This window comes from Triticum dicoccoides, chromosome 6A (assembly GCF_002162155.2).
Source record: "Triticum dicoccoides isolate Atlit2015 ecotype Zavitan chromosome 6A, WEW_v2.0, whole genome shotgun sequence".
Lineage (NCBI taxonomy): Eukaryota > Viridiplantae > Streptophyta > Magnoliopsida > Poales > Poaceae > Triticum > Triticum dicoccoides.
In genome coordinates, this window is record NC_041390.1 from 175,867,304 (window position 1) to 175,885,314 (window position 18,011).

Genomic DNA, 18,011 nt, shown 5'->3' on the forward strand with positions numbered 1-18,011 from the left:
TATCATGTAGTACTTTATTTATTTATGAGGTATCCAGATGGCACTGCACCGCCAAGAAAAGAGGGTAACATCAAAATTATGGACTACTTTTTTGAGTATGTTGGTAAGGTCCGGTCATAGTCACTTGTTGAAATATCTAAAAAGACAAATACTCCCTCCGTCCGGAAATACTTGTCATCAAAATGGATAAAAGGAAATGTATCTAGACGTATTTTAGTTTTAGATACATCTCTTTTTATCCATTTTGATGACAAGTATTTTCGGACGGAGGGAGTAGAAAACAGAGTTGGTGATGATGGTGTGCGTGCCATCCTGCAATATAGGCCGTCGGATTTATATCTAACGGATAGGAAAGAAACTATGGCAATTTTGCAAAAATATACCCACACGTCTCTCCATGTTCGCAAATAAGGCCTTCCCTCGTTCAACCTTTTCTCTCACAAGATAAACTACTCATACAAATGCATCTTGATGTTCCGTGCAACGCACAGGCAGCTAGCTAATTTCTTTTAAAATAGTTGCTGCGATAATTGGGTTGAAGTGATATATTTTATGTCTGCCCCGAATGATTTCAGATTCAATAGTAGTAACAAACAAAAGGTTGCCTTGTTAATTAACAGAAAACAGGGTGAAAACTATCAAATGAGGCCAGTAAAAATAAGGCACACTGGGTTCAGCATCATCGTCACTACAGCTGTGCGCGCGCGAGAAGTCTACATATCGAGGGGGCTACCGAGCGAGGCACCGAGACACAATGTTTGAGAGAGAAACCAATTGACAGATTATGATCAGATCGAGTTGTCACCCTTCTGCTGTCATTGTTGGGGGGAGGGAGAGAAAGACATATCGAGAGTGTGCGCGGTAGGCACAGAGGCACAACTAGCGAGTGTGTGTGTGTGTGTGTGTGTGTTTGAAAGAGGGGTAGATAGATTATTATCAAGATCGATGTGCCACCCTACTCCTTCGGTGCCGGGTAGTGTGTGTGTGTATGTATGTTTGAGAGAGAAGCCAGTCGATAGATTAGTATCAAGATCGAGGTGTCACCCTACTCCTTCGGTGTTGGGAAGTGTGGGTGTGTGGGGGGCAGTGATACTCACATATCTCTACTCTTATAAAAAACAAAGTTGGTGATGATGGTGTTCCTGCCATCCTGCAATATAGGCTATCCGATTTATATCCGACGGACAGGAAGGAAACTATGGCAATTTTGCAAAAAGATACCCACACCTCTCTCCGCATTTGCAAATAAGGCATTCCCTCGTTCATCATTTTCTCCCACAAGATAAACTTCTCATACAAATGCATCTTGATGTTCCGTGCAACGCATGGGCATCTTGCTAGTAGGGAGAAGGAGTTTGTGTGACACATATCTAGCTATATTAAGGGATAGGTAGATAGCATATGTGTGAGAGCATTGTTATACTTTGAGACATTAGTGGTTGTGGGTGGGCGGAATTAAAGGGGTGGGCGTGTTAGACATAGAGAGCGTGTGTGTTTCTGTGTGAGAGACTTGTAGGACGGGGTAGAAATACGAATTTAACCCTGACGGAGGGAGCGAAATACACGAAGTGCGCGTGTGTGATTCCAATGCCCATAGGGAAATGAGATATGTATGCATGTGAGATAGATTGCACAATTCATTCACGTATCACTATCTAGCGATCGTGGGCATGCATCGCTTGAACATAAGTCAATATCTACTTCGTATCGTGGCCAAAGGCACAATATCAATTCAACGCTATAAAGATTGGACACTCACATATCACATTTTTTCTATTTAAATAAACCTTTTCAGTTGTGCATGCCAAAGTTACAGTGATGTTTCTTCAAACAACCAATGTAGCTATCATGTACATGCACCATTGTTACTCTTGCATTCAAATTCATTAGTCTTGGATGATTTAAGTTTCTATTTTGAAGTAATATATGTAATATTCATATATGAATTCAACGGGTACAAAATTTATGAAATGGAGGCTATGTAATCATATGAGGTAACACTTTTAAGTACCTGACTACAATATCCATTTCTTTTTGTGCGCCTCTACACTAACACGTCAATGCATTATGTTTAAAGTAAATAACCAATGGCACTAAATTATCTATTTACACGAGAAATACATAGGCTGAGCGTTTGATCCCTTTTTTTGAACGCGCCACTACACCCGTACGATTGGCCGCACCCGTGTGAACGTCCAAGTTATCGGCGCATCATCCCGAGTTATTGTCTTTTTTTTGGGGTGAACTTCACACCAGTTATTAACTGCTGACGCGTGCCCCGTGTACACAGTCTAGCATGACCTTCCCGCTAGCACGGTCCAACATTAGTTGAAACTCGATACGAACGATCCCGCGGGCGGCAAAATCTCCCGCCTCCTTCTAAAATTTCCGCCACCTTAGTCTTTAGCATGCGAAATCCCCCTTTTGTCCTTGGTGCACTGAGACCAACAGTTACAGTACCGCACTCATCTACATGATAGGTCGGGGCTGCTTTGGTAACTTCCGGTTCCCCCACTACACGGTACCCCCATTTCCTCTCCCCCTCCCGCAAAAACGACTAACTCCACAGCATCAGAGCATCTTACATCACGCCGTCCGTACTTCATCGCCCTTTCTCCCCTCCCCTCTCGAAACCCTAGACTGCTCATCCACCGGCGTACCATAGCCCATTCACTACCAGCGGCGTCCACCTCACCGGATCTGCTTCTCCGGCCGCATCTACCCCTCCCACCTTCCCTAGAAACAAGTAGACTGCTCATCCACCACTGTACCACAGCCCATTCAGTGCCGGCCTTGTCCACAGCACCGGATCTGCTTCGCTGGTACTCTCGTCAACCGCCGCGCACCTGCAGTGGCTCATTCATACTCCCCACCGGAGACGCTTTGTCCACACCCCCTGGAGCCGCCCCACCGACGCCCCCGTCGACGGCCTCTGATCCTCTTCGCTGACACCTTCGTCAACCCTACCGGAGCCGCTTCGCCGACACCTTCCTCAACCCTACCGGAGCTGCTTCGCCGACACCATCGTCAACCCTACCGGAGTAGCTTCGCCTATACCATTCTCAACCCTACCGGGGCCGCTTTGCCAACTCACAAGTCCACGGCCTCAGATCCGCTTCCTCGCACCCTCATCCAACCTACCAGAGCAGCTTCTGACGCCCCGTCCACGGCCGCAGATCCGCATCATCGACACCATCCTTAACCCAACCACTGGAGCAGCTTCTGACGCCCCGTCCATGGTCGCAGATCCGCGTCGTCGACACCATCCTTAACCCAACCACCGGAGCAGCTTCACCTATGCCCTCGTCCACGACCATAGATCCGCTTCGCCCACACCGTAGTCCACCCTACCAGAGCCGCTCCACAAACACCCTACTCGACGGTTCTAGATCTCCTTACCGGACCCTGACAGCCAGCGCAGCGTCATCACCCTCGACGTTTCTAACCTGATTCCCACTGTCTAGAGAGATGCCAAGCACCCGCCACGGCCTAGGTACTTGTCACATTTAAACCCGTCCAACATCACCTGCCCGATGTACTTCAAATATACTAACTGGTCGCTATTACCTGTTATGCAGCTGGCAAAAACTACAAGGACGATGTTTCTTCTGGATCTAACAGCTTGGCCAACCAAGATCCTGGACTGAGGCATTGCTATGATCTTGTAAGTGCGTCTCTCTCTCTCTTGTATTGTTCTGTGCCTGCCAGCATGCTTTGCTAGGATTTTCGACCAGTAATCCCTATGTGCAGACGATGATTTCTACTACTGGCTGCTAAATTAGATATGTAGATGTCATACATGATACTACCTCGTACCTCCGTTCCTAAATATAAGTCTTTCTAGAGATTCCACTATAGGCTACATACGGAGCAAAATGAGTGAATCTACACTCAAAAATGCATCTATATACATCTGTATGTGGTCCATACTGGAATCTCTACAAAGACATATATTTAGGAATAGGGGCAGTACATTACACAAAATCGTAGGTGGCATGTAGGAATTCCAGTGCACTACATTAGGCTCCCTTAGAGTGCTTGCTAGTCCAGCATCACTACTGGAATCGGCTACTTTGCCATCTGCCAGCTCTTTGCCATCTGCTAGCAGACGGCAAAGAAGCTCTTTGCCATCAGCTACCCGAAAGCAGACAGCAAAGAACTGGCTGATGGCAAAGAAAGCCTTTGCCATCAGCCAGTTCTTTGCCGTCTGCTAGCTGACAGCGCAATTATTGCCGTCCGCTCTCTTTGCCGTCCGCCGCAGACGGCAAAGGTCCTTTGCCGTCAGCCGCCAGGAAGCAGATAGCAAAGTAGCTGTTTACCGTAGCCTACTTTGTCGGAGCCTTTTGCCGTTCGCGGCTGACGGCAAAGGCCTTTGCCGTCCGCCGTTCATGCCTTTGCCGTCCGTCGTGGCAGACGGCAAATAGCTGATTCCTGTAGTGCATACAGAGTCATGGCTAGTTTATGGTACACACACAATCGTTAATTGGTGGTTTAAATATGCGCAAGGGATATGCAATGTTGTATCATGTAGAGATGTCTGAAATTAGCCGTGTCAACTTGCAGATAGGGTTACACAATGAAAAAGTACAAGATGTATGTGGCAATTTCATGGAACATCGCAAAAAAAGGAGAGGCAGTGGTGAGCCTATACAGTGTGCTATGGTACGTCACTCCTCCATTGCAATCATCGTGACATGTTATTTGTATGCCAGTTCTATTAGCCAAGTTTCTTAGGGACAGTTATTACGAGTTATCCTAAGAAAATAAGCACCTGTGAATATAAGCTCCATGTAATAAGCCAACCAGTTATTTTCATTGTGTTTTCAGCTTATCTTTGGTATGATCAGTGGAAAGTCTAGATTGCATTATATTATATTTTTTTCATTTTGCTACCCATATGGAAATTAATTTGACTTGCAAACATCACAAATTGAACCCAGTGCAGTAATTAATATGATAGGAAAACAGACCATCACTATTTGCTCAAAATGCAAATACAAAGATACCATCTACTTGGCACAATCTACTTTGGTCAATGTTTTCCATAGAGATCCCATTGCCTAATTTAAACAAAGAACGCATGACCCACATTTAAATGAAGAACAATTATTTATTGAAATTTGATGGTCCAAGTGGCTGGTTATTATCGTATAGCAGCACCACCTGAAAGCATCATATAGCAACAGCAGCAGCTCATAGCCACTCATCATACAGCAGCAGTAGTCTGCAATTCATCATATACCAGCAGCAGCTCATAGCAATTCATCATATACCAGCAGCAGGAGCAGCTCATAGCAATTCACCATATAGCAGCAGCAAGAGCAGCTCATAGCAATTCATCATATAGCAGCAGCAGGAGCAGCTTGTAGCAACTCATCATATAGCAGCAGCAGCTCATAGCAATTCATCATATAGAAGTAGCAACTCATCATACAGCAGCAGCAGCTCATAGCAATTCATCATATAGCAGCAGCAGGAGCAGCTCATAGCAATGCATCATATAGCAGTAGCTGAAGCAGCTCATAGCAATTCATCATATAGTGGATCAGAATGAAAATTTGGCAAAAAATCAGAGGAGATCCTCACCTTGTTGGATGAGCTCATCCTTCAACAGCACCTCAAGGCCATGGCCTGGGAGGAGGGGAGGGGGAATAAGGTGCCTTCTGCCGCAGTGTGGCATCAGCCGTAGTTGTGCAGCGCCCGCCGGAGTAGTGCGTTGGACGAACCACAGTAGAGCAGCTGCTGGAGACCATGAGAATGAGGGGCGGCGCCAGAGGGAGGAGCAGCCAGGGAGATTTTCCCCTACCCGCCGGCCATGTAGCCTAGCTGGACATAGCATCGTCGAGGACCAGGCCAGATGGGACCAGTGGCGACGGCTCGCTGGAGGAACCCTAGTGCTGTAGGCAGGGGATCGAGGTAGAGGGAAGGGGGAGAGGAGATGCAAGCGGGCAGGGCAATGAATGCTTGCGTGTTTGTTTTTACTTGAGGGTGAGGTGTGACACGGGCGTCAGCAGTTGCATTTTGAGTGTAATATAGGCAGACAACAGAGTCATTTCACTATTCCCCTTCCCTTCAATTTTTAGTGAGGTTCTACCTGAAACACCCCCCCTCCAAAGCAAAATTAGTTAAGCCCTCAAAAATGACTTCTTTACATCTTTTATGGCTTATTTTAACAATATGCCCTGAAAAGGCGGAATCGAACTGGCCCTTAACCTGCAATTCAATTGTGCGTGCAATGATGAATCACTCATGCATGTTATCTGTACATTTAGGCATCATCATACATGGCATAACCTAATACATGTGCGTTCCATTGTAGAATCTGGAATATGCAATGTTTATGTTAGTTCATACGTTGCACATGATGTTTAAATGCCCCTTAAATCTGGTCAGTCAAGTGGTGGTCTTTAAGCCTCCTTCTTTGCTTCTTTTCTTGATATGTAAGATTTGCTCACACATCTGTTCAATTGCTTGTTTGCATCGGCCAGCCATACTAGGACTGTTTGCTTTGACTACTTGTTGTTCTTGACCTAACACTCTAACAGAGCTTGTCAACGATTTAAACACTAAGGGCTGCTGTAGTGGGGCCTTGTCTAACTCATAGGTGATATAAAGGTTTGGCTGTACACTACAATAGGCTCTCCAAGAGTACCTGGAGATCCAGTTCGAAGGTATGCCTAGTTTTTACATAGTGCAGACATAGTAAATGCTCATTTCATTGTGTGCAAGTGCAAGAGATGCGGCATGTTTCATTATGTGGTGTTGTTTTGTTATAATCTCATTCTTTTGTGTTCACAGACTGGAAAGTATGCATATTTATCTTCCAAGAAGACGAGTAACTAGTTTGTGTCACCTTGCAGAGGGGGTGCAATGAAGATAAGATTGAGGATTTCCAAGTACAAGATGTTAGGAAGGAGCCTTGCAAGAGAAGTAGGAGCTGCACTGAGCCTATTCAACCTGCTAAGGTAAGTCACTGTATGCAACTCAACAGTTCAATTCCTTGTTTGTTTCAGGCATAGTTAATTTTCTCTTTTCAATTGCTTTATTTGTCCTCGATTAATGAGATGCCCAAATAATCATGCCCGATGTTCGGTACTTGTATCACTATTAGTTGACATAATTTAAGGCCTTACCATTTAATTACTCTGCCGAAGTGTGCCTGAAGCTTTGAAGTCTATTAACCAACTATTATTGCATCAGGCTCACAATCTACTTTATACTACGCTAATGATTGCATAGTTTTGCCTGCTGTAATATGTTTGTATGAAACCCTCTGTTGTTCATTATGCTCCCTAAGACTTTAATTGAGGCACATAATGGCCAACTGCTTGCTTACTTATACGCAACGTGCTGTCTAAATTTGTAACTTGTCTATATTTTCGATTGGGCCCCAACATCATGCTCCTCTGGTGAGCTAAGAGAGATTTCTGTATGCAGGCTACACAGACTATCTTTTTTATAATTTTTAAAATATCACCTGCTTATGCTTCATGACGTGTAACATTTTTTTAAAGTGACGTGTAAAATTATTGTTAGTCCTGTTTTGCCATGTAGTACAAAATAGTGTCTTGTTCGCTTCACTGTTGTAACTATATTTTTGCCCTAGTCATGTGTACTTACAGAAACATTTCAGAATGAAGTGACATCAACACAAAGATCTGCGAGCAGTGCGGCATGGCCGTTACCAAATGATTATGGATTGGAATTGGAATGTGCTGATGTTCTCGAGCATCAACCAGAGGTGGCAAGACAACGTGTACATGATTGTCAACGTATAATAAACAAGTTGAGACTGGACATGCAGGTATTAGATGCAGGAGTCAAAAAAATGAAACAAGACATTGAGGTAACCATGAAGAAATTAGAGATTTTGCAGACTGAAATTTGTGCTATCTAAATCCGGCCAATCCTATTTTCTGAAGAGATTATAGTTCAAATGGAGTTAAGTTGATGCGCGTCCATGATGTATGAGCTGCATTTGCCCAGTGTATGTAATTTGCTGTTTGTGTATGCTTTATTATCACCTGTGCCGAACCATAATGCCCAGTGGGTATAATCGGCTGTAATTTCTTTATTGTATAGTGTAGGATTGTTCTACCTTTCTATGCCTTGATCTCTTTGTTGTATAGTGTATGCTTTTTAGAGGTGATAGTATTGAGTAGGATAATTCTTTGAATATGCTATATCGTTCAAACGGGGGCCAACTCGCCCAACCATGGCCCTTCACGGGCCGTCGGATCCATGGGCCTTCTACGTCTCGTAGGATCCATGGGCCTTCTACGTCTCGTAGGATTCATGGGCCGCCGACTCATTTATGGGTCTTGTACGGGCCTTTAATGGGCCGTAGACGGGCCTTTAATGGAAATCGTATGTTTTATGGGCTGACCATAACGGGCCGTTAATAGGCCATATTTGGTGATGCTATGAAAATGTCCCAACAGACTAACGGTCCACAAAGGGGCCGACTATAACGACGGGCTGAATTTGGCCCACAAGCAGAAAATGACAGTAACGGGCCGTAAGTAACTGAATGCTGCAAATGAGCCCAAGAATAAATGGGCCCTCAGAAGGCCGAAAGTTAACTTGGGCTGGAAACGGCCCAACAGAATAACGGGCCGTTAATGGGTATAAAGTGATACAATGTTCATTACGGGCCAGTTTCACCACAGGCCGTTAATGGGTGTAAAGTAATACACTGTTCATTACGGGCCAGTTTCAGCACGGGCCGCTAATGTGCCAAGAGTTACAAAGGGCCTCATATGGGCCGAAAGACGTCATGGGCTATACATGGGCCAGAAGTGAAAATGGGTTGGAATCATATTGGATGGCCCAGATGATGCTACTAGGCCTAATTCGGATAGGGCGTAACGGGTCTTGTGTTAGCGGGCTGTAAATGGGCTATATGCGAACATGCCGTTAACAGGCTTTCCACAGGTCGGCCCGCCAGCTTTTGACCAAGTCAAACGGGCCGGCCTTTTTACGGGAATGGGCCACTGTTGGGTCGTGCCATGTGTCGACGTATCATAGGCGCCTTCTGTCCAATGAGTGGATGACATCTGCCCCAACAATGAGCCGACACGTGTTTCCTCTAGCCAATGATGATTTTACACATGGGAAACCCCCATTGGTCGGGGCTGTTAACGTGTTATCGGATCCAAAACCCGACCCGATAGTTTAACGGCGTTCCGTTACGGTGGATGCCACGTGTCGGTCACCCTTGACGAAAGCACTTCTGTGACGCGCGATTTATCGTCATGGAAGTGGACACTTCCGTGATGATAATTTTGGTAATGTCATGGAACACTTCTACGACAGCACAGGTATGACTATCTTGATTCTGTCATAAATTTGTCATGGATGTACATGCATGACAAAAAAATGCGACATACTGTGACAAACACGTATCATCACGGAAGTGTATTTTTTTTGTAGTGGGACGACGACCTCGACCTCGGCGCCGCCGTCGGCCTCGCCTCCCTCGCCTCGTCCATCATGACGACCGCCCCCTCCAGCAGAGGCAAGCCTCGTGTCCCACGCAAGACCACCGTCGCGCCCAAGCCAAAGAAGGTGCTGACGCCCGAACACCGGGCAAGGGAGTCAGCCAAGAGGAAGGGTCGGAGGCACGCCGCAGACGCGAGGGTTGAAGTCGTCGCGACTGCCGCCGTTTCCGCCGCCGCACAGCAGGAGGTTACCAACGCCCGCGTCGCGGCGGCAACGAGGGAGGCGTTGTACATGCTAGGGTTAAACCGTAGCCAGCACGGCCTCGTCAATGCCACTGTCGTCGCGGTCAGCACCGGCTCATCAGCGTTCCCTCGTATGGTGTTGCCCGACTCGCCCCGCGCGTCGGCTTGCACCCCGATGCCTGGCTTCCACTTGTACCCGCATGCCTCTCGCCTCTTCGGGGAGTGCTCGCCCGACGTGAGCATGGTGGCACCTTCCACGCCCGCGCCCCTCGACCTCAACGCCACACCGGTGGCCGGTGACTCGTCATTCGGAGGCGCGAGGAAACACGCGCGGCAGATGCCGGCCGGCGTGCCCTCGGACGCCCGCAACCTGTTCGAGGGAATGTTGTCCGCCGTCGACAAGGACTACATGCATAACCTCATCTCCGAGGGCGGTGCGCCCGCCGCTGGCTACGATCCCGACGAGACACAAAGCCAGGACGGCCGTGGGGCGTTCACGGTGGCCGCTGGCTATGATCCCGATCAGGCAGCCTTCATGCGTGATCAGGTCGGCATGGACCTTGACGGCTTCCCACTTGACCACGAGTTTTCGGACGACTACGGGCAAGAGGAAGAGGACGAGTGCGACATCAAAGTGGATCCTTTGTTCGAGGACGAGCTCGCCAACCAAGCCACCGGTCTGAAGGCGAAGCGCAAGAGCAAGCGCACGAATGCATACACGGCGGCTGAGGACAAACTTCTTTGCGAGTGTTGGCGAGACATTGGACAAGACCCCAAGACGGGCGCCGAACAAAAGCATTCAACCTTTTGGATTCGTGTCCACCGGGATTTTCATGAGCGCAAGAAGTTTCCGCCTTACCAAATTGTGAGCATGCGCGGGTGGGTGTCCATTTCGAAGCGATGGAGGGTGATCCAACAAGAGTGCAACAAGTTTTGTGCCACTCTTGAGAGCGTCAAGGCCCGCTCCGTGAGCAAGCCAAGATGCTAGAGATCGAGGCCGCCAACGCAAGACCAAGGCGAAAGAAGTGGCTCTCGCGAGCATGATGACCGGGGTAGAGATCATGAAGGTGGATCTCAACACTGTGTCGCCAAGGAAGAGGTCGTGGTTCAAGAAGATGCAGGCCGACATGTTCAAGTTCACCGACGAGTGATCTCGTGGCTGCGAGCGCCTTCCTTTTTTGTATGCCGGCTTGTGTGCTGGCATGACCACGGGGCCACGATGGCGTGGTCGAACTCAAGTATCACTTCATTTTTGTGTGCTGGCATGTGTGCCGGCCCCTGGCGAGTGCGCCAGCGCGAACTGTGTGGTGATATTTTTTTAAGCCGGCAATGTATGCCGGCGCTGGCATGGTGCCGGCATGAGACATGGCCGCTGACATGACCTATGCGCCGCGGGCCTTTTTAAAAAATTAAGTGCGGACATGAAAATAGGTCGGCGCATTGGGCGGACGTTCGACCCAAATGCAAAATAGAGCGGGCACCGGGCGGGCGGCCGACCCAAACAGACAAAAAGCGGACAAATACGTCGTTCGTTTGGGTCGGCCCTTGGAGTTGCTCTTATCATCTAGAATGGACGCACTGTAGGACTTTCGTTCTTCAAAATACTGTAGCAGACCAAAAATGATACTGTGCAACTGGGCCAGACAGTGTAGCCACCGAGAGGGGTATTATAGCTAAAACATTTTTCCATTTCAAATATTTTTTGAAAACATGTTCATTTTTAAAAATATGAAATGTTATTCAAAATTTAAAATTCTTTTGGAACACAATTTTTTCAAATTTGCTAACCTTTTTTCTGAAAATACTTTGATTTTGTGATTTTTTTAAATTTTAGGTACATTTTCCTGAGAGTGCAGACATTTTTTTTCAAAAAGTCCAAAAGTCAAATTTGTGAAAAAATTTCTTGAGAATGTGAACAACTTTGAAAATTTCTGAACATGTCTTTAAAATGGAAACACTTTCCCTAATTTGCGAGCATTATACAAAAAACACAAACATTTTTTCAAGTTTATGAATATTTTTTCCAAATTTACTACTCCCTCCGTCCCATAATATAAGAACGTTTTTCAAGTAATTGTGCTTGGAAAACGTTCTTATATAATGGGATAGAGGGGGAACATTTGTTAAATCATTTCTTATTTTCTAGGGCCTAAGCATTTTTTTCTTTTCATTTTATGTTAATTTATTTTAATACTATTGAAATTGATGATTCTTTGTGAATTTGTTTCAAAAATTCAAAAAAATGGCAAAACAGAAAATGTTCTTGTTTTCAAATATTGTTTACAATTCGGAAATTTGTTCTGAAAATTCATAAAACGTTCTAATTTTTTATATTTTGCTCAAAAATTTAAGAAATTTATGTGTTTTGAAAAAGTAGATATTTTTTTATAGAAGTACGTGGTTTGTAATTTTGGTTCAAAATTTTCATCATTTTTTGGTAAATTGTTAATAATTTTGGAAAAGGTGTTCAAGTTTGTAAAACTTTCATGCATACTTTGAAATTCCAAAATTGTTGACAAATTTCAAGAAATTGTCAGGACAAAAGAAAATGTTCATGTTGATTGATAATGATGTAAATTACAAATACCTCATCTAAATTAGTGTTTTTTTACGACTATGCATAAATGACCCAACTTTTGGAAATATCAGGACATGCCCCAACTTTTGCAAGCAAGTAGGCATATGCCCATTTTAGCTGTCCATGCCTGGTTTGAATGAATTCTGACATCGTATGCACATTGTGACACGTTCTGTCGTTAATTGGCTTTCATCAAGAAAACTCCAGAAAATGAGAAACTTGGCAAAAACCCAAACAATTTGACATGGTGTCTTGAATTGCTCATACATGGCCATGAAAAAATGAGGCCAATTAAGGAATGTCGAGAAATGAGGTGCTCCCAAACAGATCCTTCTGGCCTATCCGAACACTCTTCATTGAATATGGTATTTCTTTGGCAATATTACAACTGACCCAATTTTTGCAAGCAAGTGGGCATGTCCATGTGAGGCATCCATGTCTGGTCTGAATGACTTCCGACACGTATGCACGTTGAAAAAAATTGGGGTCACTGCAAGGATATTGAGAAACAACATGCTCGCAGAAGGAGCCTTCTGTCCCCCTCTCACCCCCATGAACACATTTCGTTCAACATGGTCTTTTTTTGTATATCCTTGAAATGATCCCAAATTTTTTCCACAAGGTGGGCATACCCCTCATAGGCATCCATGGCATGTTTGAACAATTTCCGACGCCGTATGCAAATTGCGACACGTCCAGCCTTTTTTCGCGTTTTCTGACTAAGAAAACTCCAGAAAAATACAAAACTTGTCGAAAACCAAAACAACTTGTCATGGTGCCTTGAATTGGTCATACAAGGTCATGAAAAAAATTAGGGCCATTTTAAGGATGTCGAACAATAACATGCTCTTAGACGGACCCTTCTGGCCAACCTGAACACCCTTCGTTGAGCATGGTGTTTTTGTGGATATTCTTGATATTACCCCAACTTTTATCACTAGGCGGACATGCCAATGGTAGGCATCCATGTTAGGTTTAAACGACTTCCGACACGGTATGCAAGTTGCAACATGTCTAGCCATTTATCGGCTTTTTTTTGACCGAGAAAACTCTAGAAAATGCAAAACTTGTCGAAAACCCAACCAACTTGGCTTCGTGCCTTGAATTGGCCATACAAGGCCATAAAAAAATTGGGGCCATGGATGCCTACCTTGGGCATGTCACCTGCTGGAAAAAGTTAGGGTCATTTCAAGAATGTCCAAAAAAACATCATGTTCAATGTAGCGTGCCCGTGTAGGCACCCATGCAAGGTTTGAAGGAAAAAGTATTTAAAATCATAATTTATATAGGTACATAAAACTATCATTTTAAGTTTTTAACATAACTAATAAATACAAAATGATAAAATCGAAAACAGAGTTAAATTCATAACTAATAATTATTTAAAGGAAAAAAGAATTTAAATTCATGATTTTTAAAACAGTTACTTAAAACTGTTATTTTGGTATTTCAAATTTTTGAACAAGTTTCAAAAAGAATAATAAAGTTTAATAAGGCGAAAAATAAATTAATGAAAAAAGATAAAAAAAACTCAGGCCTTGCCCAACTAAGCGACGGCATCGCTCCTGTCGGGCGCCTATTGGAATTTGTTCAGAAATTCAAAAATGTTCCCATCTTCAAAATCGAATGTTCACAAATTAAAAATGTTTGGGAAAATTTAGAACATTTTTTTATTTCAATTTTTTGTTCACATTTCTGAAAAATATTTTGAAATTTAATTTTTTGTTCGTGTTCTCCAAAAGTGTTTGTTTTCACAATTTTGTTCGTCCTTTTGAAAAACTTATACGCACATTGATATTCTGAACAATTTTTGGAAGGCACAAACATTTGTTTTGAAATTACCTTACAATTTTCGAAAATGCGAATATTTTTAATTTATGAACAAATTTGAAAAGAACAAACTTATTGAAATTTTGAACAGCATTTTGAAAGCGTGAGTATTTTTTGAAAAAGAAGGAAGAAACGTAACCGGAAAACATATAACCGAAAATAAACAAATAAACATAAACTATGAAAAAAATAGCGCTTCACAAAGTGTTCCTAAAATCTTTTTAAAATTCCCAGCTTATCCGTTACTTAAAGTGTCTAGTGTTACATCGTTCACTAAAGGCATGCTGTTGCACTGATTGTATACGCACTTTATTATGTTGGGCGTCACGGGATCGATTCCCATGTTGCGCCGTATATACGTTACAAAAGTAGATACAAATTGTCCAAAGTCGAAATTGCCCTTTATACTTTTTAAGGGGATTGTACCGAAGCAGGTCTCGGAACAGAAATCGAATATAGTAGTTCTGAACAGCAGAGACATGAAATAAAGTCCACGATAACCCAACATAGTTAGTTCAAACTCGATGCTAAACATAGATAGGTAGGAATGGCCTGGCAAGCATTGCTTACTCCTCCTCGGCCAAGGCATTGGCACGTGTTGTGGCAGCGCCATTCTCAGGGCCCCAATGGCGACAGGAGGGCTCGACGTGGCGCCTCAGAGGCGGTGATGGCATTGCAATTGGCTCTCCAGCATGGAGCGGTTGGGTTTACTGATACAGACTTTGATCGCCAAAGATGAGTATGATGAAAGAGAATTTTTAGGCCATGTCCTAAAGAAAACAGGGGCAGCAAACAGGACATGTAATGCAAGCCGTTGGGGCATTTTCCTTTTTGGGCACTTTGACACTTCGTAGGGATTGGACATGAGTTTACCAACTCTGTTGGAGATGCTCTTACATCATTATCTCACGTATCAATTTTAACATGCTTATTGTACATCTTTTGTTTTCAAGGAGTAGGATACTATATTTCAAAACACAGAATACATACATTGAAGTAGTTTCTTCAAATCATTCATGGAGATTTTCAAGGGCTGTTAACACGCTTAGTGAAGACATTTTGGCTCCTGGAACTTAGCACAACTCGTTGTCTGTCTCAAGGACCAGGCCCACTTGTTTCCGATGATCCAGCGCGCTCCACCATGATATCATAGAGTTGTCGGCCGTTCTGTGTTGTGAAATGAATTAAACCCAGTATGTAAGAATGAAGCTGTTGAGCTTATGGTTAACGAGTGGACTTACGAAAATCACTGGGAAGAAATGAATTTGGCCTTCGGGTTTTGTTTGGGTCTCTTTGAAGTAAACTAGGATAGGAAATTGCGGCCACCATAGTTCCCAGTTCACAAATGTTGAGTACCTATGCAATGTGTGCAATGTTAGAAAATACCGTAAAGCTTTTACCATCATAAGATAGATTAACTGGACAAGACAGTACAATCCTTGGTACAGAGCATATGAAGTATGCTTACTTCCAACGGTTCTTGCCACCAACAAACACGTTTTCGCCTGACTCCTGCAGCTGATTGCCCACTTTCACTTCCTATATAATACAAACTTATGAAGTTTGAGATGTGAAACATGTATAGTACCATCTGCAACAACTGAGTATTGAAAGAATGAAATCCTTATGTTATGGAAAGGAGAAGCATCATTCAAGAAGAAATATTAATGCTTCAGCTAGTAAGACCCAACGCGATATCCAACAAGTGACTAGTAGAATGGCAACTTGTACATAACAGATTTACTTAGCTTTGTTGTGAGCATTTTCCAAACTTACAACCAACAATTTTATACATGTTTTGTGCATATTCCTCTCACATAGACAAAGTGCACTAACCAGGGAATCATCATCAAAGACGAACCTAACTCTAGTAGTCTGCAAAAAAAAAAGTGAACACATCAGTCTCAGCATGAACGTAGAAATAAATCATACCTAAGAAATGATCAGGATAAGTTAGTTTCTCTGATTTATCAGTAACATCGGCCCTCGCTTTTAGAGCAGCATGAATAGCAAATGCTGGCAGTGGTTCCTTTCAGAGGAATATGTTAAGACGAAAAATCAGTGTCAATCTGATGATGGTGGAGCTCAATATGTTCTCAGTGAATAACCCGATTTGAGCTGGAATGAGGCTACTTATAGATTTGAGTGTTTTTTCGAGAACTGTGATATGGATGATCCATGACTTTACACTGTTTAGTTACATATGCACTGTGGAGACAAAAAACTCGTAGAATATAGTACAATCGTACATGTTTTTCAGCTATAACTCAAACAGATAGTCTAAAAGCAGAGACCTGAAACAAGAGAAGCAGCCCCAGTAGGCCTACAGGTGCAGCGGCAAGAAGATTGTCTGCATATGCAAACACACCAGATATCCCTGTATTTCGACAAAATAGTGGTTATATATCTTCTTTTAGTTTGACATAGAATTACATTTCCAGAGAACAGAGATGTTCTATATACTTACTACCTCCAGAGCTCACCAAGTATAGCGATCGGTAACCGATAGTCTGGGTCCGGGACGACCGTTTCTCTGGTGGTCTTCTTCGCGGTCTTTCTCCCAAACTGCGAAGAAGGGGAGGACAACACAGGTTACCAGATTGATGCAAATAGAAGATTGAAAGTAGAGTACACTACGGAGGTAGTACTTCACAAAGATGTTTGTGAGCTAACCAGAGATACTATTGGTGTGCTTCGGTGTTGCTTCCGGCCCTGTCTCCTCATACCAGCAAAATGCCCCTTGCATGGTAGATTTGCAGTGCTCCATGATGGACCAGCTGAAACCACATGTCTAGCTGAAGATGTATAAAAGGAAAAAAAAGGTCATGTCACTGGATGTGCTTTACATTGGACTGCCTTCATTCATTCAGGAAGCACATATGCAAGACATGAACTAATGTTTTTTTCTGCAGCGAAATTAACAAACATTTCTACTCGATTCCAATTTACTGCGAGTTCAGATGAGCAGCATGTGCCCAAGCAACACAGGGCCTATCCAAACCCTATCCAGCCTAACCAAGCAGAAGCCACCGCTTTGAGCTCGGAATCACTACGCAGGCAGAGGTGCTACGCTGGACGGCAAGAACTTCAGTGAGAGGGGAGTCATCGGAGGTAGGTGGGTACCTCTGGGCGGAGTGGCGAGGAAGAGGGGAGAAGATAACGAGAGAGTGGTCGCCATGGCTGCTGCTCCTCTCCTCTCCGCCGCTCGCTCGCTTCCTCCTTTCCTCTCGTCGTCTGGGGGCGGCCCTGAATCGTCACGGATGCAAGCGCGCATGGTGCCCAGGGCCCGAGAGGCCCAGGCTAATTCGGTGGGCCGGCTCTTAGGTGGGCTACAGAAGAAGTACGTCAGGTACCGCTGTTGGGCTTCACCCAAAACGACAGTTTTTCCTCGAAAAAAAACACCCAAAACGACAGTTTTGTGTAGACACGTGGCGTTCGCTGCTGATCATCTTGGGGAGCAAGCCTAGAGTTTTTCCGTCCCCGTTCGGTTGGCTAACCGATTTTAAAATATACTCTCTCCGTTTAGTTGACTCTAAATTTTCTGATTTCGACCCCGCAGCTTCCACGTCTCTACACAAATACTACTAGTATAACCAAGCCCCAAAAGAAAATTCACGTGGTCATATGCCTGGTTAGGGCGGCCTAACCTTTGTTTGGTGGCAAAAGGTGCATTGAATAATATACTCTTCTATGCTAGGCTTTTCATCGTCGACCCTTAGTACAATATGGAATGTGGATGCAGGTCTTGGAAAACTAGTCACACATGAATGATACATCACACCCGGAAGTGTCAAAGACGCTTCTGTTCACGAGAGGTCGACGATGACACACACAAATACATTTGTTCGGTGAGAGAAGGGGAGTTATTGAATCTGTCCACGAGAAGAAATAAAAATAAAAATAGAATGCAAAATAGACAT

General features: G+C 44.2%; 1 protein-coding gene across 1 annotated transcript; it reads right to left on the reverse strand.

Annotated features, from left to right (window-relative positions):
• Positions 1-14,944: 14,944 nt before the first annotated feature.
• On the reverse strand, positions 14,945-17,352 carry LOC119316488. Its single transcript, XM_037590812.1, has 8 exons — positions 17,215-17,352; positions 16,765-16,886; positions 16,575-16,656; positions 16,386-16,468; positions 15,928-15,966; positions 15,560-15,630; positions 15,333-15,447; positions 14,945-15,258 (listed from the first exon to the last, which is right to left on the reverse strand). The coding sequence occupies exons 1-8, from the start codon at positions 17,267-17,269 to the stop codon at positions 15,187-15,189; spliced, it is 639 nt and encodes a 212-aa protein (XP_037446709.1). The 5' UTR covers positions 17,270-17,352; the 3' UTR covers positions 14,945-15,186.
• Positions 17,353-18,011: the final 659 nt, after the last annotated feature.